This window comes from Manacus candei, unplaced genomic scaffold (assembly GCF_025592945.1).
Source record: "Manacus candei isolate 608988 ecotype Guabito, Panama unplaced genomic scaffold, ASM2559294v1 h1tg000003l, whole genome shotgun sequence".
NCBI lineage: Eukaryota > Metazoa > Chordata > Aves > Passeriformes > Pipridae > Manacus > Manacus candei.
In genome coordinates this window covers 20,815,405-20,840,616 of record NW_026138051.1, presented here as the reverse complement: position 1 = coordinate 20,840,616, position 25,212 = coordinate 20,815,405, and the positions used below count along the sequence as shown (strand labels likewise).

Here is a 25,212-nt window from a genome sequence, read left to right as displayed (position 1 = left end):
GAGAAGGAACCTGTGGCTGTTGGAGAAGTGATGCCTGAAGGAATGAAATCAGTAAGTGCCAGCTTTGGTTAGCACTGCCTTTGGTGTCATTCAGAGCTGCAAGTTCCTGAGCAGACAGCGTGAGGGCTGTTGCCCTGCCATGACATGGTGCTTCAGCCCAGCCACAGACACCTGGGAAAGGAGTTTTGACCCTTCCTGTTTAGTCTTTAGATTGCCGTGCAGGATTCCTCGGAGACAGGAGAAACTGTCCCCTGGATGTACCTGCCCCTCCACAGGGCCTATTTCAGAAATCCATGAACAATGAACAAGAAATTGGCCAGGCCCTTGTGTGAAATGACCCTTTTGTTATTGTGTGTAACTATCCAACCTTGCAAGGGACAGAATGGTGACTGTCCCTGACACTTCTGACTGTCCCCAGGGCACAAACATGACACCAGAACCTCTGCTGGCTCCCTCTCTTTCCGGACAAGAGGGTAAAGAAGAGCAAGTGGACAATGAACCCATGGCTGTTGTTGGAGCCGCAGAGCCTGAAGAAATTAAATCAGTAAGTGCCAGACTACATTAGCATTGCCTTTGGTGTAATTTAGAACTTGTGATCAGAGCGAGCTTGCTTTTCATGGCTGAAGAGTGTGAGGGCTGGAGTCCTTCCATGACACTGTGCTTCTACCCAGCCACTGACACCTGGAAAAGGGATTTTGACTCTTCCTGTTCAGTCTTTAGATTGCTGTGCAGGATTCCTAGGAGACAGGAGAAACTGTCCCCTGGATGTACCTCCCCCTCCACAGGGCCTATTTCAGAAAATCCATGAAAAATGAACAAGAAAGTGGCCTTGTGTCAAATGCCCCATTTGTTATTGTGTGTAACTATCCAACCTTGTAAGGGACAGAACGGTGACTGTCCCTGACTCTGCTGACTTTCCCCAGGGCACAACAGCGGCACCAGAACCTCTGCTGGCTCCCTCTGATTCTGGACAAGTGTAGGAGGCGTGTCCCAGAGTAGAAAAGGAAGCACTATATTTGAAATATATCTCTTTGTTCTCCACCTCAGAAGAGAGTGCATAATTCTTTATCATTCACAAAAATAATACAAGGCCCAACAGAACCATATTACCAATTTTTAGATTGGCTGCAGTTTGCCCTAAACAGGCAGATTGAAATTGATGAAGCCAGAGAAATACTGCACAGGCAGCTGGCTTTCAAAAATGCGAACCCAGACAGTAAAAGAGCTTTGCAAGCCCTTCCTAAGAGGGAAAGCTGCAGCATTGCCGAGCTGGTTCGCGCCTGCCAAGGGGTTGGCTCAGTGGGACATCGAACTGACTCGTTAGCAACAGCACTAAGTGCCTGGCTGAGACTGCAGGAAGGAACCAGAGCCAAAAGTGGTTGTTACATCTGTGGTGCCCCTGACCACTTTCAAAGAAATTGTCCCAGGAGACCCTTAGCAGTAGCACCCCACAAGCCCCCAAAAGGGAGAAGGGGGCCAAAAACCTGGAAGCGGGGGGCGTTGTCGCACGCCCCGGTACAACAAATAAATGCGACACACGGGAACAGGCTAGCAATTTGTGCCCCCCACCTCAGCCAGCGCTGGGCTGGACTTATCCAACTGGGACAATGAACCCGTGGCTGTTGTTGGAGCCACAGAGCCTGAAGAAATTAAATCAGTTAGTGCCAGAGTACAGTAGCATTGCCTTTGGTGTAATTTAGAACCTGTGATCAGAGCGAGCTTGCTTTTCATGGCTGAAGAGTGTGAGGGTTGGAGTCCTGCCATGACATGGTGCTTCAGCCCAGCCCCTGACACCTGGAAAAGAGGTTTTGAACTTCCAAGTTGAGTCAGAGTGTCCCTTGCAGGACACACAGCAATGACTGTGCCCTAGAGGGTAGTTGCCCCTCTGCACAACCTAGTTGAGAAAATGCATAAAAATTGAAGAGGAAACTGCCCAGGAACTCGTGTAAATCCAGTCTTTTCTTCTCGTCCATTCACTTTGTGAAGTGGGCAGCAAGAGACAGTTTAAGAGCCTGACTTGTGGCCAACAGCATCTTCCCAAGGGTTTGCATTTGAACTATGATCTCAGGGCATCTCTGCAAGCCATCTTTCTCACAGAAACTAATTCTTGCCACAGATCCTCAAGAGCTCTGCAATGGCAGGCACTGCTGCAGCACCACAACCTGAAGAAGTCTCCTTTCCCAACACTGATATGCCTCCACTCGCAAAGGAGGCAGAGTAAAGAAGGACTTGGAAAACAGCCAACGTATGTGTGGAGGAACAAGAAACAGAATGGCAGCGTTTCCAAGCTTGGAGATACCTGAATGGTGCTTGAGGAAAACACCAACTAATGGACTTGCATGTTTTTACCCCAGTTCTGAACTCAGTTTAATGTACTGGTAATAGATTAGTAGTTGTAACATAATTTCCTCATCAAATTAGTAGTAGTAATAGTCGTAGTAATTTACTCTTTTAACAGTATTGCTTGATATATTTTTATATATATATATAATTGTAATCAAGGTTCTGCTAAGGCCGGTGGACTGTAAGTTACAGAATGGGCAATTAATCTGTCAGTACTATAAGCTGATAGTCCTGCAGCTACAGTTTCTAAGCTGACAAAAAAAGTTGTTATGCCTTACTGAATAAGTCTTTTGTATATTGTCTAAAAGTGTACACTTAAAGTAATGAAAGAATGGACAAGGATCAAAGAGTCAAGAACAAAGACGATAAAAAGTATCCAAGATGGACATCTGGAAGAGACTCACACAGTAGGCCTCAAGGATGAAAAATTACCTAAAACTATGGAAAGGAAAGTACCTGGCAACTAAAAGCGAGTGTGCAAAAGAACCAACCAGAACCAGGTTTGCGAACTCGGATGCAATAGAAGGATAACAAGTGACTATGGGAAGGGAATTGACAATAGTACAAAGAATACTGGTTTTGCCCTCTGCTTTGCTGGCCGTGTGTGGAGAAGGGGTCTCCCCAGCAGCCCAGCGTGCTGATTTGCTTATTTGCACTTTATATAAATCTTTAATAAATTTTGCTGCTATATTTTAGGCTAAGTTTCATTTACTTATAACATACCCGCACATATATCTCTGTATCAATCCCCTTGACTTGTACTACCCCAGACATGTCTGAACTTGTCCCCAGTTATTCCCACCAAAAGTTGTTTTCTCCCTTACTCTCCCCTGCTTTCCCGCTCATCCCACACTGATTGGCCAGAAAATGCCGCAGTGCGGAGTGAGCTCCCATTGGCCCCAGATACCTGACTCCTCCCAAGTTCCTCCCTCCTTCTCCCTACTCCCCAATCCTGGGGCACCCTGAGATGTCCGTCCCATGCTCCGCCCCGGTTATCGGACCTCCCTCACCTGAACCCTGTATAAGTCCTCGTTCCTCCTAATAAAGTAGCCATTGCATCCCTTCCTTCTATGTTGGTGGAGTCTTCTGTGCACTGTCGCGTCCCTGTTTCCTTCCCCACCGGGCGGTGGCAAGTATCTACTCTGATCTTTGCAGCCACTTCATTATTAAATTAACTTTTGTTGTTATTCATAGCTGGGAAGTCCCATTGATGGGGGTTTTGGTATGGCTTGGAATTGGGGAAGGAAAAAATTAAAGGAAAAACGGAAAGGTGTGGGGGGGAAGTGGGGCTTCCTTCAAGTTGGGAGCGGGACGGCGTGGGGCCGGGGAGCTGTAGGGAGACTCCTCGCCACTGTGCTCAGTGCCTGGCCTCTTCCCCCCACCCCACCCCACCCCACCCCATCCCATCCCGTCGCCCAGGCTGAGAACCGTCGCCGCTGCTGCCTCAGTCTGGGGGCCGCCCCGCCTCATCGGCAACTGTTCTTGCCTCAGCCCTCAGGTGTTTTCCCCTCAGCCCGCACCAGTTTTTCCCCCAGCCCGCACCAGTTTTTCCCCCAGCCCGCACCAGTTTTTCCCCCAGCCCGCACCAGTTTTTTCCCCAGCCCGCACCAGTTTTTCCCCCAGCCCGCACCAGTTTTTCCCCCAGCCCGCACCAGTTTTTCCCCCAGCCCGCACCAGTTTTTCCCCCAGCCCGCACCAGTTTTTCCCCCAGCCTGCACCAGTTTTTCCCCCAGCCCGCACCAGTTTTTCCCCCAGCCCGCACCAGTTTTTCCCTCAGCCCGCACCAGTTTTTCCCTCAGCCCGCACCAGTTTTTCCCTCAGCCCGCACCAGTTTTTCCCTCAGCCCGCACCAGTTTTTCCCTCAGCCCGCACCAGTTTTTCCCTCAGCCCGCACCAGTTTTTCCCTCAGCCCGCACCAGTTTTTCCCTCAGCCCGCACCAGTTTTTCCACAGCCCGCAGCCGGTTTTCCCTCAGCCCACAGCCCTTTCTGCCTCATAACTGCCCCCCCCCGCCTCAGCTGCAGCCGGTTTTGTCTAAGCCCAGAGCCATTCTCATCTCAGCCCTTGTGCCCCGCTGCTTCAGCCCGCAGCGGTTTTTGCTTCAGCCTGGGGGTCACCCCATCTCAGCTGAGGCCTCAGTGATGCCGGGAAAAGGCGACGCTAGGAAAACTCAAGAGCCACAGGCGCTATGGAGCCGATAGTTGTTTATTACGCTGCCGGACGCGCGGGGATGACTCCGCCTGACACGCGCGAGAGCTCCCCCCTCACGGCTCCCGTTTTCTCCCCGCAGGTCATCCATATCCATCGCACGGTTTTACATATTCAGGAACTACCCCAGAGTGGTATGGATTTCTATGGAAATCTCGGGACACGCCTTCTGGTGCCTGCCCGCTTCTCTCGGGTGGTCCTCTCGAGTCCTCTGATTCTCGTCAGGAGAATGAAGAGGAAGAAGTGGAGAAGGAACCTGTGGCTGTCAGAGAAGTAATGCCTGAAGGAATGAAAGCTTTGGTTAGCACTGCCTTTGGTGTTATTCAGAGCTGCAAGTTCCTAATATTTTAGCAGCATTTGTTTTGTCCTAATGTTGATCAGGGACATCAATTTGGAGGTGTAGATGGTGCCCTCAGTCTTCCTGATGTGTATTGCTGGTAACTAGAGGAATCCCACTGGAGGCTGTGGGAAACTGCATTTGGAAAGTAATGGCTCCTTTCTTTCTGTGTTTTTTCCTGTAGGAAGCATCTGTTTTTAGAAAAATCCGATAGTCTCACCAACAACAGTCCTCTGCTTGATGCAGCCAGGAGATTCCTTACAGAGAGGTTCACAACACCATCAACAGAACCTCTGCTGGCTCCCTCTGTTTCTGGACAAGAGAGTAAGGAAGAGCAAGCAGAGAAGGAAAATGTCAAAGCAAAGCCTGAAGGAATGAAATCAGTAAGTGCCAGTTTTGGTTAGCACTGCCTTTGGTGTCATTCAGAGCTGCAAGTTCCTGAGCAGCCAGTGCTTGCCATGCATGGCTGAAGAGTGTGAGGGCTGGAGCCCTGCCATGACATGGTGCTTCAGCCCATCCGCTGACACCTGGAAAAGGGGTTTTGACCCTTCCTGTTTAGTCTTTAGATTGCTGTGCAGGATTCCTAGGAGACAGGAGAAACTGTCCCCTGGATGTACCTGCCCCTCCACAGGGCCTATTTCAGAAAATCCATGAACAAGAAAGTGGCCAGGCCCTTGTGTGAGATGACCCTTTTGTTATTGTGTGTAACTATCCAACCTTGCAAGGGACAGAATGGTGACTGTCCCTGACTCTTCTGACTCTCCCCAGGGCACAAACGTGACACCAGAACCTCTGCTGGCTCCCTCTCATTCTGGACGAGCGTAGGAGGCGTGTCCCACGGGCAAGGGATTCAAGGGACATGCGCAAGAACAGACAACCCTATTGGTTGAAAGAAGAGCAAGTAGAGAAGGAAGCTGCAAGTTCCTGAGCAGACAGCACTCTCCTGCACTGTAGCCCCTTATAGAATAGATAGCCCCTTATATATAGATAATGTATATAAGTGTTTGTATATAGAGAGACTGTGTATATAGTGTGTATATATGTAGTGTATATAACTCTGTATATTCCACTGCAGTGTCCGTGGAACGCCCTCAGTCAGGCACCAAGGGCCTCGGCTTGCGGTGCAGTTCCTCGCGTGCTCGTTGCTGGGGAGTCCTCGGACTGAGGATTTCTCAGCGGAGAGCTTGCGAACGGGCATCCAAGAGGAGTTTTCGGATCGAGGAGCTCTCAGTGGAGAGCCTGCAAACCAGCGAACGGTTTTCTTTTCCCTCCCCCAAGGGGCTGTGCCCTTTGGACTGCAGCACAGCTGCACTGTAGCCCCTTACATAATGCTCGCTTTAATATAGATAATGTACATATTTGTGTGTGTATATACAGAGCGAGACTGTGTAAATAGTTTTACATATAGTGTGTGTATATACAGTGTGTATATATGTAGCGTTTGTGTGAGAACAGGAAAAAATTAAAGGAAAACCGGAAAGCTGTGTGTGTGGGAGGGAACTGGGGCTTCCTTCAAGTTGGCAGTGGGACGGCGTGGGGCCGGGGAGCTGTAGGGAGACGACTCGCCACTGTGCTCAGTGCCTGGCCTCTTCCCCCCGCCCCACCCCACCCCATCGCCCAGGCTGAGAACCGTCGCCGCTGCTGCCTCAGTCTGGGGGCCGCCCCGCCTCATCGGCAACTGTTCTTGCCTCAGCCCTCAGGTGTTTTCCTCTCAGCCCGCACCAATTTTTCCCTCAACCCTCAGCCATTTTTCCTTCAGATCACAGTCGGTTTTGCCTCAGCTCGGACCAGTTTTTCCCTCAACCCGCAGCCGATTTTGCCTCAGCCCACAGCCCTTTCTGCCTCATAACTGCCCCCGCCCCCGCCTCAGCTGCAGCCGGTTTTGTCTAAGCCCAGAGCCATTCTCATCTCAGCCCTTGTGCCCCGCTGCTTCAGCCCGCAGCGGTTTTGCTTCAGCCTGGGGGTCACCCCATCTCAGCTGAGGCCTCAGTGATGCCGGGAAAAGGCGACGCTAGTAAAACTCAAGAGCCACAGGCGCTATGAAGCCGCTACTTGTTTATTACGCTGCCGGACGCGCGGGGATGACTCCGCCTGACACGCGCGAGCGCTCCCCCCTCACGGCTCCCGTTTTCTCCCCGCAGGTCATCCATATCCATCGCACGGTTTTACATATTCAGGAACTACCCCAGAGTGGGCGCTGGTCTATGGAAACACGCCTCGGGACACGCCTTCTGGCGCCTGCCCACTTCTCTCGGGTGGTCGTAGGGGATGAAGGCTTCGAGTCTGCCTCTCACCGAACGGTTCACCTCGCTCTCGGAGCATGCGCAGTCTCTCAGCACCTTCCCCTCAGCAGGCAGCAAAGAGGGAGACCCCCTCACACACACCCGCTGCTCCGTGGCCCTGATATTCCACTGGAGCAGACAGAAAGGCTAGTCAGGGCCCCAGAAAATCTTACACGCACACAGAAGTTGGATAGGAGAAGGATTTAAGAGCTCCATGTCCACTGAGGCTTGTGACCCTGTAGGTTTCCCACAAGCCTAAGGGAATTTGGGTTTTGCAGGTGCACCAGGAGCTCAGTGCTGGGCAGAGAACTTTCTTGGGAGAAAGTCTGACTTGAGTGGCTATGGGAGAAGTGGCCAAAGGGGGGAGAACGGGCAGGAAGCACCCACGGGGGCACCCCCACTCTGACAGCTGCTCCAAGGGCTCCCTGCCACGTGTGGAACACGGAGGTGTCCCTGAGGGATTGACAACAAATGCTGTCCATGTCAGGCAATCACAGCTGTTCTGAATGTCCTCCAAGCCTCTCCACGGCAAAAGGGGAGAAGCCCAGCTTGGTACAGCGAGGGCTGTGCCATGAGGGCTGCCGGGGAGGAATCTCACTCTTCTGGAGTCAGCTACTGTTGTCAAATACCTCTGAAATCCTCGGGATAACACAACCCTCAAACCCTGCATTGCTAGTGCTAAAAAGCAAGGCTTTACTTTATTCACAGCACTGCGGGCTGTGGGTCACTGGCCAGCGGCCTCCGCACAGACACGGATTCAAAACTTTTTCACCTGTTTTTCCATCTTTAACAAACAAAGCAATTAATGGTTTTTTGGTTCTAATTACACAGTGCTCTTTTGTTAACTAATATTCAATTTTCTATTGGTTATGGATTTCCCAATTTCCATGCTAATTAGTCCACAGTTTTAGTCTTTTTAGCATCTTTTTCTTCTGGTAGGGCCTTTCCAACACATCGACCGAGGCTTTGTTAGTGCCTTCTTTATCCTCTGGCTTCTGGAAAACGTCCTTGTGGTCCATAAATTCTGTATTTCAGATGGGCAACTTCAACAGTACATCCTTCTCTCCTAGGCTTTGTTCACTGAAGCCCAGTGAGGTTAGCCTAACAAACCTTGGAGTTGTAGTACTTTTCCCAAGCTGTGTTCTCACAATGGCAGCTTCTGTTAAATTCTGCTGAAGGCTAGCTAGAAGTGATTTTAGGCCTAACACACCACTTACGATTAGTTAAAACAACCAATTACAAGGTTAATTAAAACCAATAACTAAAACTATTTAAAAAGTTCTGTTGTTCCCAGCACTCCTGGGAGCATCTACCTTTGAGAGTCAAAATATCAAGAGTCAAGTCCCAACCAAACAAGTCAAGAGTCGGGCCTCGAAGACTGTGAGAATTAAAATGCAGAGTCCTGATGCTGTTCAGAGTGCCTGTGGCAGCTCCTACTCCCAAGCACTAGATACTTGTTATTTTAAAGCACTGAGGACAGACACTGGGAGCCAACTCCCAGAGATGGCACTTGAAAGGAAACCATCCTACAACAGCCGGGTGATCCATGAGTGTCTGCAGCACCACGTTGTCCCCTTTCTTGACAGTCAGCCTGTACAAGTGAGATTCCTTTCCCACAGTAAAATTTAAAACTAGGTGTTCTCAATATAGTTTCAGTGTAGAGCCGGGGCTTTCAGCGGGTGGATCAGTTTTCAAATGCCACCCTCCCTCATAAGATGTCCAGGAATTTATTCAAGCCTTTGACCCTCTCAGTCTGTTTTCTGACACCCTGGTTTCTGTATTGCTTCAAAGAACCACCAGGAAAACAAGCTAAGCCTCAATCATTATTCCATGGAAGAGCAGAGTTGATTTCCAGATGAGTTTTAGGCAGAAAGGTGAGCTTTACATCGGGAGGTAAGCTGACAAGTCACTGCGAGAAAGGGAGGTCAGGCTCCAACAGGAGAGCAAGATTCAACATTCCAGGGGTCAAGAAGCCACCCAAAACCATTGCAGCGTGGGGAACCTTGAACGGCTGGTTCCGTGATGTCACAGGACTGTTGCCCCACTGTCGCTGTGATGTCACTGAAGTGCTGGGTGGCCACTGCAGTGTCCGTGGAACGCTCTCATTCAGGCACCAAGGGCCTCGGCTTGCGGTGCAGTTCGTCGTGTGCTCATCGCAGAGGAGTCTTCGGATTGAGGATTTCTCAGCGGAGAGTTGCGAACGGGCGTCCAAGAAGAGTTTCCGGATCGAGGAGCTCTCAGTGGAGAGCCTGCAAACCAGAGAACGGTTTTCTTTTCCCTCCCCCAAGGGGCTGTGCCCCTTGGACTGCAGCACAGCTTTGCTGAAGTGTTTCGGCAAAGCTGTGCTGCAGTTCATGATTTTGTGCTCCTTTCATCAAATTTATATTTTTCTCCAGACAGGCCCTGCCAGGTGATGGATTTCCCAAGAGGCGAGTAGTGTTTGTTCCTGGGGGCAGCATACCTGGCTTTGGCATGGCTGTGTTCTTTATGCTCTTCCTTAGGCACTGAGATGATTTAGAAACAAAACTGCCCTTAAGATGCCCTTAGTTTGGTAGAACTCCTGTCAACAGCTTTGTCTGAAAAGGAGGGGTCTGTGTGTGGACAGCATTTGGAATGGAACTTGAGGGGGTTCTGTGCACTCCACTGGATAGCCTGTGGAGTCTGTAATTTCCTCACTTTGCTGGTTCTACCAGTACAACTTCCAAAATGCAGGCTTGGGAGAGCTTCTCAGAAGTTCTCAAAACTGTTCAGTTATCTCCAGAACTGAGGGGAAAGCATCCTGTTTGCTAAATTCCATAACTAAAGGATTTGAGTCATCACATGAATGTCTTTTGAAATAAAATGCCAACTTCCAAACAGTGCAGGCTCCTGAACCCAGGAGCTGTTCGTGTGCTATGACAGAATGGCTAGAGGGGCTTTTGGGACAGTTTTTCTGGGGAACCATTTTCAGCAAGCTAAAGAGAACTGATGCTTGCTATTTATTAAAAGAAAAAAAAAAAAAAAACAAAACCAAAAACCAAGAGAACAGAAGAAGAAAAAAAAAAGAAGAGGAAACTTCTTTAGCTCTTTAGCTAAAGCTGCTTTAGCTCTTGGGCAGAACAGAAGCATTGACTATTAATGGACAATTTACATTTGCTTGATGGAGTTTCTATTTGTTTTATTTCCTGGGAAAACAGCGTAAAAAATAGACAGGAAACTGTAGAAGAAGATGAATATGGTGTTTTGTCCTCTTCTCTTGCTTGCTGTGCAAAAGAACTGTTGATCCTGGAGAGATGTTGTGAAAGAAAAATGCTCTTTATTTGGGTTGCCTTGTGTGATGGGATTCCCCACAAGAGGCAGTTTTCTGACAGCATCTGCTTCATTTTGCCTTGCCCATTGCAGACGGAATCACCAGTGGATATGGAGGTGGACAGAGAGCAGCCCGTCCTTCTGTGAGTGGAAAAGGAAGCTTTGACGTTCCTAGTTTTAAGAATCATGGAGCGAGCTGTGAGCTTGGCCGGCTACAACAGAGTGCCAGCCTGAGGGATGGTTAATGGCTGTCTTGTGTTTCCTTTGTCCCAAGCCTAAGGACGTGCCAGGCGAGCTGGAGAATCCCAGAAATCCGCCACCTGTGTTCAATTCCTACCTGCAGTCTTGCCTGTACGGGAATGTGAGGCCCCGATGGCCTACCAGGCTGCTTCTGCAAGTAAAGTGGTTGCAGGTAAAACAGATGTCCAGGGATGGGCTTTGTCATCAGCCAAACTCAGAGGCATCAGGAGGCCTCCTCTCCTACTGATCTCCAGTCTTGGTGCTTTTCAAATGACAACTAAGTAGCATCCTAGAATAGTTTGGCTTGGAAGGGACCTTTAAGTGGCATCTAGTCCAACCCTCCTGCAACGAGCAGGGACATCTTCAACTAGACCGGGTTGCTCAGAGCCCTGTCCCACCAGACCAGGGGTGGGGTATCCACTTCCTGTGCCACTGTTTCAGCACCCTCATTCTAAACAATGACTTCCTTAGATGTAACCAGAATCTATCCTCTTCCACTTGAAAACCATGACCCTTTGTCCCATTGCAACAGGCCCTTTGAAAAACTGTGTCCCCTTGAAGGATTGAAAGGCCACAATAAGCTCTCCCTGGGACCTTCCCTTCTCCAGTGCCATCTCTCGTGACCTTTCCTCCAAGGAAAAGTCTTCCACCATCTGGTCCTGTCTGTGGCCCTGGCTTGTACTTTGGGAGGACACTTGGTTGTACCTGGTGGCAAAAGAGCTGGAGTAGAATAATAGCAGGTCCAGAGGCTGAAATGGTGTTGGTGGAGGGGGACCCAAGGAAGCAGTCCCAGCCAAGTGGTCAGAGTATTAATGGCCTGGGAGAAGGAAGGGGCTGTGGGGAGCTCACTGCGAGCCTCAGAGGGGGCCCAGCTTGTCCCTCCTGCCCCACTCTTTGAGGTTTCTGCCACCCAAGGAGGGACAGCTGAGCGGGCCTTGTCCCAGCCCCATTTGCTGCCTGGTACATTCAAGCAGGCCAGAAGTGCTCCAGGGTTCTGGCAGGTTTTGTGGCAGAGAGAGGGAGCTGCAGAAGGTGCCACTGGGCTGTCCCTGCTGGGAAGGAAGGTGGCAGCCAGCACAGGGAGGGGCAGGGCTGGAATGCACACACTGCTCTCCCTGCAAGCCAGAGCTGAGTCCATCAGCGCTCTGCCCCTTGTGTCCCTGCTCTTGTCTGGGTGCTGAGAACCTCCACCTCAGTGCTCTTCAGAACAACACACAGGCCTGCATCCTCCTGGGGTTGACCTTGCTTAGAGGTACGGGAATTTCCCGAGGAGGGGCTTATGCTCCTCATCAGTTTTCACACCTAAAATAGCCCAAGTCTTTAGAGAAGAGGAACCTAAGGGAGTCCTTTGAGGTTTCTGAAATGGAAAAAGGCCCGAGACAGCAAGTGGCATTCCCGAGCACTGGCAAGGCAAACCTCCTTGCTGCAGACACCTTGAGAAATTGAATAATGGCCTTATGGGCCATGTTTCCTGTGATAGCAAGGTCCTGGACATGAAGTTGGAGGTGTAGATGGTGCCCTCAGTCCTCCTGATGTGTATTGCTGGTAACCAGAGGAATCCCGCTGGAGCCTGTGGGAAACTGCATTTGGAAAGTAATGGCTCCTTTCTTTGCTTTTTCCTTTGGGCAGCATCCAGTTTTAGAAAAATCCAATAGTCTCACCAACAACAGTCCTCTGCTCGATGCAGCCAGGAGATTCCTTACAGAGAGGTTCACAACACCATCAACAGAACCTCTGCTGGCTCCCTCTGTTTCTGGACAAGAGAGTAAGGAAGAGCAAGCAGAGAAGGAAAACATCAGAGCAAAGCCTGAAGGAATGAAATCAGTAAGTGCCAGTTTTGGTTAGCACTGCCTTTGGTGTCATTCAGAGCTGCAAGTTCCTGAGCAGCCAGTGCTTGCCATGCATGGCTGAAGAGTGTGAGGGCTGGAGTGCTGCCATGACATGGTACTTCAGCCCAAGAAATTGTCCAGGCCAGGCCCTTGTGTGAAATGACCCTTTTGTTATTGTGTGTAACTATCCAACCTTGCAAGGGACAGAATGGTGACTGTCCCTGACACTACTGACTGTCCCCAGGGCACAACAGCAGTACCAGAACCTCTGCTGGCTCCCTGTCTTTCTGGACAAGAGGGCAAAGAAGAGCAAGTGGACGATGAACCCGTGGCTGTTGTTGGAGCTGCAGAGCCTGAAGAAATTAAATCAGTAAGTGCCAGACTACATTAGCATTGCCTTTGGTGTAACTTAGAACTTGTGATGAGAGCAAGCTTGCTTTTCATGGCTGAAGAGTGTGAGGGCTGGAGTCCTTCCATGACACTGTGCTTCTACCCAGCCACTGACACCTGGAAAAGGGGATTTTGACTCTTCCTGTTCAGTCTTTAGATTGCTGTGCAGGATTCCTAGGAGACAGGAGAAACTGTCCCCTGGATGTACCTGCCCCTCCACAGGGCCTATTTCAGAAAATCCATAAACAAGAAATTGGCCAGGCCCTTGTGTAAAATGACCCTTTTGTTATTGCGTGTTAACTATCCAACCTTGCAAGGGACAGAATGGTGACTGTCCCTGACTCTTCTGACTCTCCCCAGGGCACAAACGTGACACCAGAACCTCTGCTGGCTCCCTCTCTTTCCGGACAAGAGGGTAAAGAAGAGCAAGTGGACGATGAACCCATGGCCGTTGTTGGAGCCGCAGAGCCTGAAGAAATTAAATCAGTAAGTGCCAGAGTACATTAGCATTGCCTTTGGTGTAATTTAGAACTTGTGATGAGAGCAAGCTTGCTTTTCATGGCAGAAGACTGTGCGAGGGCTGGAGTCCTTCCATGACACTGTGCTTCTACCCAGCCACTGACACCTGGAAAAGGGATTTTGACCCTTCCTGTTTAGTCTTTAGACTGCTGTGCAGGATTCCTCGGAGACAGGAGAAACTGTCCCTTGGATGTACCTGCCCCTCCACAGGGCCTATTTCAGAAAACCATGAAAAATGAACAAGAAAGTGGCCTTGTGTCAAATGACCCTTTTGTTATTGTGTGTAACTATCCAACCTTGCAAGGGACAGAACGGTGACTGTCCCTGACCCTACTGACTTTCCCCAGGGCACAACAGCAGCACCAGAACCTCTGCTGGCTCCCTGTCTTTCTGGACAAGAGGGTAAAGAAGAGCAAGTGGACGATGAACCCGTGGCTGTTGTTGGAGCTGCAGAGCCTGAAGAAATTAAATCAGTAAGTGCCAGACTACATTAGCATTGTCTTTGGTGTAATTTAGAACTTGTGATGAGAGCAAGCTTGCTTTTCATGGCTGAAGAGTGTGAGGGCTGGAGTCCTTTCATCACATGGTGCTTCAGCCCAGCCAATGACACCTGGAAAAGGGGTTTTGAACTTCCAAGTTGAGCCAGTGTCCCTGGCAGGACACATAGCAATAACTGTGCCCTGGGGTTACCTGCCCGTCTGAATAGCCTAATTGAGAAAATCTAAGCAAACTGAACAAGAAAGTGGCCTTTTGTGAAATGACCCTTTTGTTATTGTGTGTAACTATCCAACCTTGCAAGGGACAGAATGGTGACTGTCCCTGACTCTACTGACTGTCCCCAGGACACAACAGCAGCACCAGAACCTCTTCTGGCCCCCTCTGATTCTGGACAGGAGGTTGAAGAGAAAGAAGTGGAGAAGGAACCTGTGGCTGTTGGAAAAGTAAAACCTGAAGAGATAAAACCAGTAAGTGCCAGCTTTGGTTAGCACTACCTTTGGTGTCATTCAGAGCTGCAAGTTCCTGAGCAGACAGCGCTTGCTCTTTGGGACTGAAGATTGTGAGGGCTCTAGCCCTGCCATGACATGGTGCTTCAGCCCAGCCACTGACACCTGGAAAAGAGGTTTTGAACTTCCAAGTTGAGTCAGAGTGTCCCTTGCAAGACAGATAGGAATAACTGTGCCCTAGAGGGTAGTTGCCCCTCTGCACGACCTAGTTGAGAAAATGCATGAAAATTGAAGAGGAAACTGCCCATGAACTCGTGTAAATCCAGTCTTTTCTTCTCGTCCATTCACTTTGTGAAGTGGGCAGCAAGAGACAGTTTAAGAGCCTGACTTGTGGCCAACAGCATCTTCCCAAGGGTTTGCATTTGAAATATGATCTCAGGGCAGCTCTGCAAGCCACCTTTCTGACAGAAACTAATTCTTGCCACAGATCCTCAAGAGGCCTGGTGCTGCTGAAGAACCACAACCTAAAAAAGTCACCTTTGCCAACACTGAAATGCCAAGCACAAGCACCGGGAAAGGAGACACTCGGAAGAAAAGCATTCCGAAGAAAAGGATTCCAAAGAAAATCCCGCACCAGCCGCCAACGCTGTCCCCACTAACACAACTTTACCTTGATGACCTCAGTACGTATCATGTATTTCCTGGCTGGTACAGCAGTCCATGGTATGCATGTCAGCTTTAGTTCTACTAAAGGAAGAGAGGAAGCAACAGAGCACTGTGGCTGTTCCTTCTGCCTCTGAGGGCAGCTGGGGCTGGATTCAGTTTTCCTGAGCTTCCATCTACGCTCCAGGCAAAGGCAGAGATGGTTTCTGGTTGAGCAGAAGGCTTTGACCTAGTGAATGACCTAGTGAACTCCTGTGTGCAGAGGGCTTAACCCAAGAGAATATTAGGGTTCCTAAATTCTCTTTAGACTCCTGACTCCTCGCAAGTCATTGCAGTACAGAGACTTTGCCGAAATCTCTAAGGTTGAAGACAAGCAGTGTGGTTCTTCAAATGGCACAGGCAAGGTCCTCTTCAGAACTCAGCCTGGTGATCAGTGATGAGGGTCCTTGTTCTTAAAGCCCCATTCTCAGGGATTAGAACTTGAGATGCTGCTCTTGAACAACATAAAGGCCTTTTTTTTGGCAAACTGCTGAAAGGTTGGGCAGATTCCATCCTCTCCTGTAAACACCTGATAATATTCTTTCTGTTCTGAAAATGGCACTTGTTCACAACAGTAGATTCCAAACCTCAATTTAATTGTCAAAATTTAATCTTTAATGCACTTAACTTAGTGCATTCAAAACTACTAAACCTTTGGCCGAATCACACGGAGTGTTTCTCTCCAAGAAAATAAGGGCTCTGTTGCACCAGCTCTTCTTAATGTTTATAGACAACAAATTCTTTCATTGGTGCCTGTTCTTTTCTGATTTCTGTCTCCTCTGAGCATTTCTCCATGGGCTTAGTTTCCTGTCAAGGTAAACCCTCAAAAGACTGTGGAAAATCAGTCTTTGTGGAGCCACCTGTGCTTCGGAGCTGCCTCTGCTGTTGTGGTTATTGTTGTTGTTGTTGTTGTTGTTGTTGTTACCAGCTGACTACAAAGGGCTCACAGCCCCGCACAGTGGGGCTGCCTTTCGGATCTGCTGCAAGGTGGTATCTCTGTTTCACATGAGCATCTTTCATGTTGTTTCTTTCAGAGGGCATTGTGAGTGAGGAGAACCCTACGAAGAAATACACTGTACAGCAGATAATTGGCCAAGGGTAAGTCCAATCTCAGCTACTTCCACAAAACCATGGGCCAGGGATTTTGCTGGTGTCCTATCAAGCATGCAGTCGGGCAAGCTGCAAACATGGGCAGACACTGGGCTTACATCCTCCTGTCTGTCAGTCCTGATCAGTATTTAATAACTGTGGTCAGAAGGCATTGTCAAAGACAACTCAATGCTGGCAGTCTCTTGCCTGTAACAAGGAGCAGGACGTGGAGTATGTCCTATGTTTTCTCCTGGCCACCCTGCATGGCAGAGGGCTGCTGGGCTGCTGGGCTGCTGGGCTGCTGGGCTGCTGGGCTGCTGGGCTGCTGGGCTGCTGGGCTGCTGGGCTGCTGCTGAAGCCGAGTGTTTTATAAACACTCTGGGCAGCAGAGCTCTGCTCTCTGGGCTGGCTTTCTCACCCAGGGCCTAAACGCCTTCTCCTTTCTTGGCTGCTGCTCTGTTTCTAGGTCTTGTGGAACAGTTTTCCGAGGAGTTGACATCGCCACAGGAGGACAGGTAAGGGCCAGCACCCCCGGCAGATTGTGCAGCTCTCGAGTGCTTTCCCCTCCGCTGGGAGCTGTGGCCACAGCTCTGGGTGGCCACGAGATCTTTGCTGCAGAGACTGTTCCTCTGAGGGCAGACAAGTGTCAGCCTGCAAGACACGGTTTGGACAGACCTTGTCCTTATTAAGTCCCCAAAAGAAGGCAAGGAGGGCAGGGGTATCTTTCAGAGAAGGACACCTTTGCTCAGACTTATTTACTGACTATGCTAATGCATCAGCTACTTGGTGGCTCCTTACCCAGCTGCAGTGCTGCACTTGGGAAGTGCACTTACACAGGAGTCTGCAAGGGATCTAAAGGCCCTGAGCGCTGCTCATAACCCCGGCCACATCCATAAAATACCCTAGAATGGGTTATTCCTTTTCAAACCCAGAAAAGAATTGAAAATAGGAACTGAATTAAAAACGTTCTTTGCAGTTGCAAAATCCAACTTCAACATGTTACAAAGTTCTGGGATTGTATTTTTTTTTTTTCTGAAACCTCCATGACCTTTCAGGATGGGATTTCCTCCATTATGGATTGATTGTTTGGAGACCATTTGTCCAGAGTTTACAAGGCAAAATGTCTATAGCCATGTGTCCTGTAACTGGCACACAAGGGCGAGTGGAGGAATCGCCTCTTGTCCTGTCAGTTAAGAAGCTCTGGTGTCTAATCCCAGGCAGTTTGGCCCAGCCTGGCTCCATCATTCCAAAGACACCTGCTCCATGTGCGTTGTGGTCCCGTGCAAAAGACTTCTCAAGTCTATGGCTTTCAATCTCCTTTTAGGTGGCCATCAAGATGATGTGTCTTTCCAAGAGAAAGTACGCAAGAGAGATAATTTTAACTGAGGTTTCACTCTTGAGTAGCATGAGGCATCCCAATATCATTCGCTATATAGACAGGTGAGTGGTTCTGGGATTATCACATCGAGGTTCACATGTGCCTTGTGTCTGCCTTGGCCTTTTCTGGTATAGGTAGTTTGAAGCGTGTCTTCCAAAACCTCCATCTGCCATGTCTTCCTAAAGCCACAGCCCTTCAGTTCACTACCTCCCTGTTCTTTTGGGGTCTGGTTTTTTCAAACTGACCATCTTTTCTGTGCCTTAATGATACGTGCTGATAAACCCTCCTAGAAATTATTGCCCTTGGGGTTTTCCCTCTACTTTCTGTTGCTGTGGATGCCAGGAAGACTAGGCTCTTGTTTGCACAACCACACAATGTGCCAGGTTTTAAATGGTTTTCCCTGTTTCTGAATGCACTTTATGCAATGCTTTCCAAGGGGTTGACCAACATCTGCCCTCAGTGGTACACACTCTCCTCCCGTGGAGAAGTCTGTGTTGCCTGCTTCCTGGAGTTCAGGCTGGAAGGGATGAGTTAAGATGATGAAGCAGCTGATGGCAATGTCCTGGTTCCAGATTTCTCTCTGCTGTCACTAAACTGCATTTTTGCCTTGCTTGCCATCTAGGACATCTCCTTTTTCACAGATGAGCCTTTCTCATTTAGCCTGCTCAGATTCTCTCTTCATTTACAAGTGACCTGGCAAGAAAACTCAACTGCAGTCTTTCCCATAAGGTCATTTAGCTGGGCCCATTCATCTCCATGCTGTGGGTTTCTTCTTTCAGCTACCTTTTCAATGAAGAACTCTGGCTGGTGATGGAATATGTGGAGGGATTCACCTTAGGTGCTGTGGTTTCCATTCAAGCTCTTGAGGAAGAGATGATAGCCTCCATCAGTCGGGAGGTAAGGGATGCTGCCCTTGCTTCTGACAGCTTGGACAGGATGGTTCTTTGCAAAAGGTGGTAAGAACAGGAGTGATTTCCTGTTCAGAGCTTTGTTTCTGCGTTGCTGTTATGATGTGGAGAAGAAAAGAGCATCCAAGTGAACGGCCTGCCAGTCTCACTGCATTTCCTGTACTCTGTTATTATACTCCTATAATGTTGTTGTACTTTCCTTTCTAGTTTAATTTCATTTTATTTTATTTATTATTCCAAACTTTGCCACTTGAGGTATGTCTGCAATTGTTGTGTCACCTGGAAATTTGATCTTTTAGAGCCATTTCCTTTATTGTTGGAAAAAATCAGCCTAATTAATTTTTTTCTCTCATTTCTTTGTTTAATCTCAGTGCCTGAAAGCCCTGGACTTCCTTCATTCAAATCGAGTGATCCACAGAGACATCAAAAGTGACAATATTCTTCTAGGAATGGATGGATCCGTGAAATTGAGTAGGTGTTCTTGGTCAGGCACAGCGTTCCTGGGAGGCAGGGTCTGGGGTTGCCTTTGAGTGCCTGCCAGTTCCCCAAAAGTGGTGCTGGTGGGAGTGCCCAGCCCACTGCTGTAAGCTGAGAGCAGAGTTGCAATGTGCAGAGAGCTCTAGAGAGGATGAGGCTGTCAAGAGTGCCTTTGGTTTGGGTATGTCCCTTCCAGAGGAAACAGAGCACAGCCACTCTTCCAGCTAGATTCAACACTGTGCTTTTAGACTGAGAGTGGGGAATTCTTGTGCTTGCTTTCATAATTCAAGCTGGTTTTAACAGTCCTTGTTTTTGTCTGCAGTTGATTTTGGCTTATGTGCTTGGCTGAAGCCCTGGGAGACGAAACGGAGATCTTTCATTGGGACTCCGTTCTATATGGCACCAGAAATGTTGGCAGGAGACAAATATGATGCCAGAGTGGACATCTGGGCCCTTGGGATCACAGCACTAGAAATGGTGGATGGTCCTACACGGGTAAGGTGCAAATACTGTCAGAGAGCCCTGCCTTCCTCCCCTGAGCCATATCTTTCTCCCACTCACATCAGCTTGAACTAGTCCCACCAAGGCCCACGTCTAAAAGTGTCCTGGAGCACATCTGCTCACAGGAGAAGCGACATGTGCCAGTGCAGAAATGGGCCGTTTTGGCCTCCCACAATGCTTGAATTCCTCCTGTGCTCTTTGAACTCCCTTGGAGCTGGATCTCCCAATGGCAGGAATTTTTCAGCAGCAGGATTCTCCCGTTGGAGAATTACTGTGAAAAGCATTTCAAGGGGATCTGCAGGCCAGAAGTCTTTTCAAACTGGGACCAGTGCCCACTGCTTACCTGAGCCTTTCAGGGCAGGTCACTGCTTCTAGTACTGCCACAAGTATGTATTAGCCAGTACATTTCTAAAAGTAGGTTCTAGCACAGCTCCTTGTAGTAAGCCAATGTATTTTCAAGTTTGCAGTTGTAGATGCTAATTCCCTAAAATGAAATGACCCGCTCTTACACCAAAGGAGTGTGCAATAGGCCAGGAAGGTATACTGGGATAAAACCCCATGACTAACAGCTGAAACCAAGTTAAATGCTGCACAGTTAATTCCTGAGGAAGGCAACAATTAGGGAAAATGTCAGTCTTCCAGTCTTTCTGAAAAAGGTCCCTGACTTTTCTTGGAAGACTTCTTTTGGATTGCATTTGCCTTGCAGAAGGCAGCAAAAAGAGATGAAGGCAATTAGCAGGACTGGTCTGGATGCTGAAAATTCTCTGCTTCCTTAAGCTCAAATGTTGATCAGGGCTCCTGGAGAAGCCCCAGGTCAAGTCTCAGAAAGCAAGGACTGGCCTGTGCTGGAGCTCTTCCCCTCGGGGAGGGATGGTTAATGGCTGCCTTGTGTCTTTTGTCCCAGCCTAAGCACAAGCCACCCCAGCTGAAAACTCCCAGAAACCTGTCGCCTGTGTTCCGTTCCTTCCTGCAGTCTTGTCTGAAACGGAATGAGAAGCGCCGATGGACGGCCGAGCAGCTACTGAAGGTAAAGTGGCTGCAGGTGAAACAGCTGTCCCTCCTGCCCCACTCTTTGAGGTTTCTGCCACCCAAGGAGGGACAGCTGAGCGGGCCTTGTCCCAGCCCCATTTGCTGCCTGGCACATTCAAGCAGGCCAGAAGTGCTCCAGGGTTCTGGCAGGTTTTGTGGCAGAGAGAGGGAGCTGCAGAAGGTGCCACTGGGCTGTCCCTGCTGGGAAGGAAGGTGGCAGCCAGCACAGGGAGGGGCAGGGCTGGAATGCACACACTGCTCTCCCTGCAAGCCAGAGCTGAGTCCATCAGCGCTCTGCCCCTTGTGTCCCTGCTCTTGTCTGGGTGCTGAGAACCTCCACCTCAGTGCTCTTCAGAACAATACACAGGCCTGCATCCTCCTGGGGTTGACCTTGCTTAAAGGTACGGGAATTTCCCGAGGAGGGGCTTATGCTCCTCATCAGTTTTCACACCTAAAATAGCCCAAGTCTTTAGAGAAGAGGAACCTAAGGGAGTCCTTTGAGTTTTCTGAAATGGAAAAGGCCCGAGACAGCAAGTGGCATTCCCGAGCACTGGCAAGGCAAACCTCCTTGCTGCAGACACCTTGAGAAATTGATGAAGGGCCTTATGGGCCATGTTTGCCTGTGATAGCAAGGTCCTGGACATGAAGTTGGAGGTGTAGATGGTGCCCTCAGTCCTCCTGATGTGTATTGCTGGTAACCAGAGGGATCCTGCTGGAGCCTGTGGGAAACTGCATTTGGAAAGTAATGGCTCCTTTCTTTCTTTGTTTTTTCCTTTGGGCAGCATCCATTTTTAGAAAAATCCGGTAGTCTCAACAACATGAGGCCTCTGCTCGATGCAGTCAGGAGATTCCTTACAGAGAGGTTCACGACACCATCAACAGAACCTCTGCTGGCTCCCTCTGTTTCTGGACAAGCGAGTAAGGAAGAGCAAGCAGAGAAGGAAAACATCAGAGCAAAACCTGAAGGAATGAAATCAGTAAGTGCCAGTTTTGGTTAGCACTGCCTTTGGTGTCATTCAGAGCTGCAAGTTCCTGAGCAGCCAGTGCTTGCCATGCATGGCTGAAGAGTGTGAGGGCTCTAGCCCTGCCATGACATGATGCTTCAGCCCAGCCACTGACACCTGGAAAAGGGGTTTTGAACTTCCAAGTTGAGTCAGAGTGTCCCTTGCAGGACACACAGCAATAACTGTGCCCTTGAGGGTAGTTGCCCCTCTGAACGGCCCAGTTGAGAAAATGCATGAAAATTGAAGAGAAAACTGCCCATGAACTCGTGTAAATCCAGTCTTTTCTTCTCGTCCATTCACTTTGTGAAGTGGGCAGCAAGAGACAGTTTAAGAGCCTGACTTGTGGCCAAGTCTTCCGAAGGGTTTGCATTTGACTAGGATCTCAGGGCACCTCTGCAAGCCACCTTTCTGACATAAACTAATTCTTGCCACAGATCCTCAAGAGCTCTGCAATGGCAGGTGTTGCTGCAGCACCACAACCTGAAGAAGTCACCTTTGCCAACACTGAAATGCCAAGCACAAGCACCGGGAAAGGAGACACTTGGAAGAAGAGCATTCCAAAGAAAATCACGGACCAGCCGCCAAAGCTGTCCCCACTAACACGACTTTTCCTTGCTGAACTCAGTACGTATCATGTATTTCCTGGCTGGTACAGCAGTCCATGGTATGCATGTCAGCTTTAGTTCTACTAAAGGAAGAGAGGAAGCAACAGAGCACTGTGGCTGTTCCTTCTGCTGAATCACACGGAGTGTTTCTCTCCAAGAAAATAGGGCTCTATTGCACCAGCTCTCCTTAATGTTTGTAGACAACAAACTCTTGCATTGGTACCTGTTTTTTTCTGATTTTTGTCTCCTCTGAGCATTCCTCCATGGACTTGGTTTCCTGTCAAGGTAAACCCTCAAAAGACTGTGGAAAATCAGTCTTTGTGGAGCCACCTGTGCTTCGGAGCTGCCTCTGCTGTTGTGGTTATTGTTGTTATTGTTGTTGTTGTTGTTGTTACCAGCTGACTAGAAAGGGCTCACAGCCCCACACAGTGGGGCTGCCTTTTGGATCTGCTGCAAGGTGGTATCTCTGTTTCACACGAGCATCTTTGATGTTGTTTCTTTCAGAGCAGTATGTGAGTGAGGAGAACCCTACGAAGAAATACACTTTACAGCAGATAATTGGCCAAGGGTAAGTCCAATCTCAGCTACTTCCACAAAACCATGGGCCAGGGATTTTGCTGGTGTCCTATCAAGCATGCAGTCGGGCAAGCTGCAAACATGGGCAGACACTGGGCTTACATCCTCCTGTCTGTCAGTCCTGATCAGTATTTAATAACTGTGGTCAGAAGGCATTGTCAAAGACAACTCAATGCTGGCAGTCTCTTGCCTGTAACAAGGAGCAGGACGTGGAGTATGTCCTATGTTTTCTCCTGGCCACCCTGCATGGCAGAGGGCTGCTGGGCTGCTGGGCTGCTGGGCTGCTGGGCTGCTGGGCTGCTGCTGAAGCCGAGTGTTTTATAAACACTCTGGGCAGCAGAGCTCTGCTCTCTGGGCTGGCTTTCTCACCCAGGGCCTAAACGCCTTCTCCTTTCTTGGCTGCTGCTCTGTTTCTAGGACTTTTGGAACAGTTTTCCGAGGAGTTGACATTGCCACAGGAGGACAGGTAAGGGCCAGCACCCCCGGCAGATTGTGCAGCTCTCGAGTGCTTTCCCCTCCGCTGGGAGCTGTGGCCACAGCTCTGGGTGGCCACGAGATCTTTGCCTTGTCCTTATTAAGTCCCCAAAAGAAGGCAAGGAGGGCAGGGGTATCTTTCAGAGAAGGACACCTTTGCTCAGACTTATTTACTGACTATGCTAATGCATCAGCTACTTGGTGGCTCCTTACCCAGCTGCAGTGCTGCACTTGGGAAGTGCACTTACACAGGAGTCTGCAAGGGATCTAAAGGTCCTGAGCGCTGCTCATAACCCTGGCCACATCCATAAAATACCCTAGAATGGGTTATTCCTTTTCAAACCCAGAAAAGAACTGCAAATAGGAACTGGGTTAAAAACATTCTTTAGAGTTGCAAAATCCAACTTCAACATGTTACAAAGTTCTGGGATTGTATTTTTTTTTTTTTTTTGGAAACCTCCATGACCTTTTGGGATGGGATTTCCTCCATTATGGATTGATTGTTTGGAGACCATTTGTCCAGAGTTTACAAGGCAAAATGTCTATAGCCATGTGTCCTGTAACTGGCACACAAGGGCGAGTGGAGGAATCGCCTCTTGTCCTGTCAGTTAAGAAGCTCTGGTGTCTAATCCCAGGCAGTTTGGCCCACCCTGGCTCCATCATTCCAAAGACACCTGCTCCATGTGTGTTGTGGTCCTGTGCAACAGACTTCTCAAGTCTGTGGCTTTTAATCTCCCTTTAGGTGGCCATCAAGAAGATTTTTGTTCTCGACAAAAAGAACAAAAGGGAGCTTGTTGTAACTGAGGTTGCAGTCCTGAAGAGTGTGAGACACCCCAATATCATTCGCTATATAGACAGGTGAGTGGTTCTGGGATTATCACATTGAGGTTCATTGACACACTGCAAGCCAAAGGCTAAAAAGCCACTTTGGTCACTGGAAGAACATGGAGCTCTTCATTATTTCTCAACTCCTCCACCTGCAGTGGATGGGAGGTGCAGGGCACAGGTCTCTTAGCTCCTTCAGGGAGGAGCTTGCCTTGTGTCTGCCTTGGCCTTTTCTGGTATAGGTAGTTTGAAGCGTGTCTTCCAAAACCTCCATCTGCCATGTCTTCCTAAAGCCACAGCCCTTCAGTTCACTACCTCCCTGTTCTTTTGGGGTCTGGTTTTTTTCAAACTGATCATCTTTTCTGTGCCTTAGTGATACGTGCTGATAAACCCTCCTAGAAATTATTGCCCTTGGGGTTTTCCCTCTACTTTCTGTTGCTGTGGATGCCAGGAAGACTAGGCTCTTGTTTGCACAACCACACAATGTGCCAGGTTTTAAATGGTTTTCCCTGTTTCTGAATGCACTTTATGCAATGCTTTCCAAGGGGTTGACCAACATCTGCCCTCAGTGGTACACACTCTCCTCCCGTGGAGAAGTCTGTGTTGCCTGCTTCCTGGAGTTCAGGCTGGAAGGGATGAGTTAAGATGATGAAGCAGCTGATGGCAATGTCCTGGTTCCAGATTTCTCTCTGCTGTCACTAAACTGCATTTTTGCCTTGCTTGCCATCTAAGACATCTCCTTTTTCACAGATGAGCCTTTCTCATTTAGCCTGCTCAGATTCTCTCTTCATTTACAAGTGACCTGGCAAGAAAACTCAACTGCAGTCTTTCCCATAAGGTCATTTAGCTGGGCCCATTCATCTCCATGCTGTGGGTTTCTTCTTTCAGCTACCTTTTCAATGAAGAACTCTGGCTGGTGATGGAATATGTGGAGGGATTCACCTTAGGTGCTGTGGTTTCCATTCAAGCTCTTGAGGAAGAGATGATAGCCTCTATCAGTCGGGAGGTAAGGGATGCTGCCCTTGCTTCTGACAGCTTGGACAGGATGGTTCTTTGCAAAAGGTGGTAAGAACAGGAGTGATTTCCTGTTCAGAGCTTTGTTTCTGCGTTGCTGTTATGATGTGGAGAAGAAAAGAGCATCCAAGTGAACGGCCTGCCAGTCTCACTGCATTTCCTGTACTCTGTTATTATACTCCTATAATGTTGTTGTACTTTCCTTTCTAGTTTAATTTCATTTTATTTTATTTATTATTCCAAACTTTGCC

The 25,212-nt window shown here is 49.0% G+C and overlaps 1 protein-coding gene across 1 annotated transcript in view; it reads left to right on the top strand.

Moving 5' to 3' along the window:
- The window catches only part of LOC127471468 (uncharacterized), a 185,287-nt gene that overhangs the window by 12,130 nt on the left and 147,945 nt on the right, over window positions 1-25,212 (top strand). Inside the window, exons 7-15 of the mRNA XM_051788394.1 lie at window positions 5,076-5,270; window positions 14,867-15,062; window positions 16,116-16,179; window positions 16,637-16,685; window positions 17,495-17,610; window positions 18,328-18,445; window positions 18,828-18,927; window positions 19,256-19,428; window positions 20,339-20,461. Coding sequence (XP_051644354.1) covers window positions 5,076-5,270; window positions 14,867-15,062; window positions 16,116-16,179; window positions 16,637-16,685; window positions 17,495-17,610; window positions 18,328-18,445; window positions 18,828-18,927; window positions 19,256-19,428; window positions 20,339-20,461 — 1,134 coding nt within the window. The remainder of the gene's footprint in view (window positions 1-5,075; window positions 5,271-14,866; window positions 15,063-16,115; window positions 16,180-16,636; window positions 16,686-17,494; window positions 17,611-18,327; window positions 18,446-18,827; window positions 18,928-19,255; window positions 19,429-20,338; window positions 20,462-25,212) is intronic.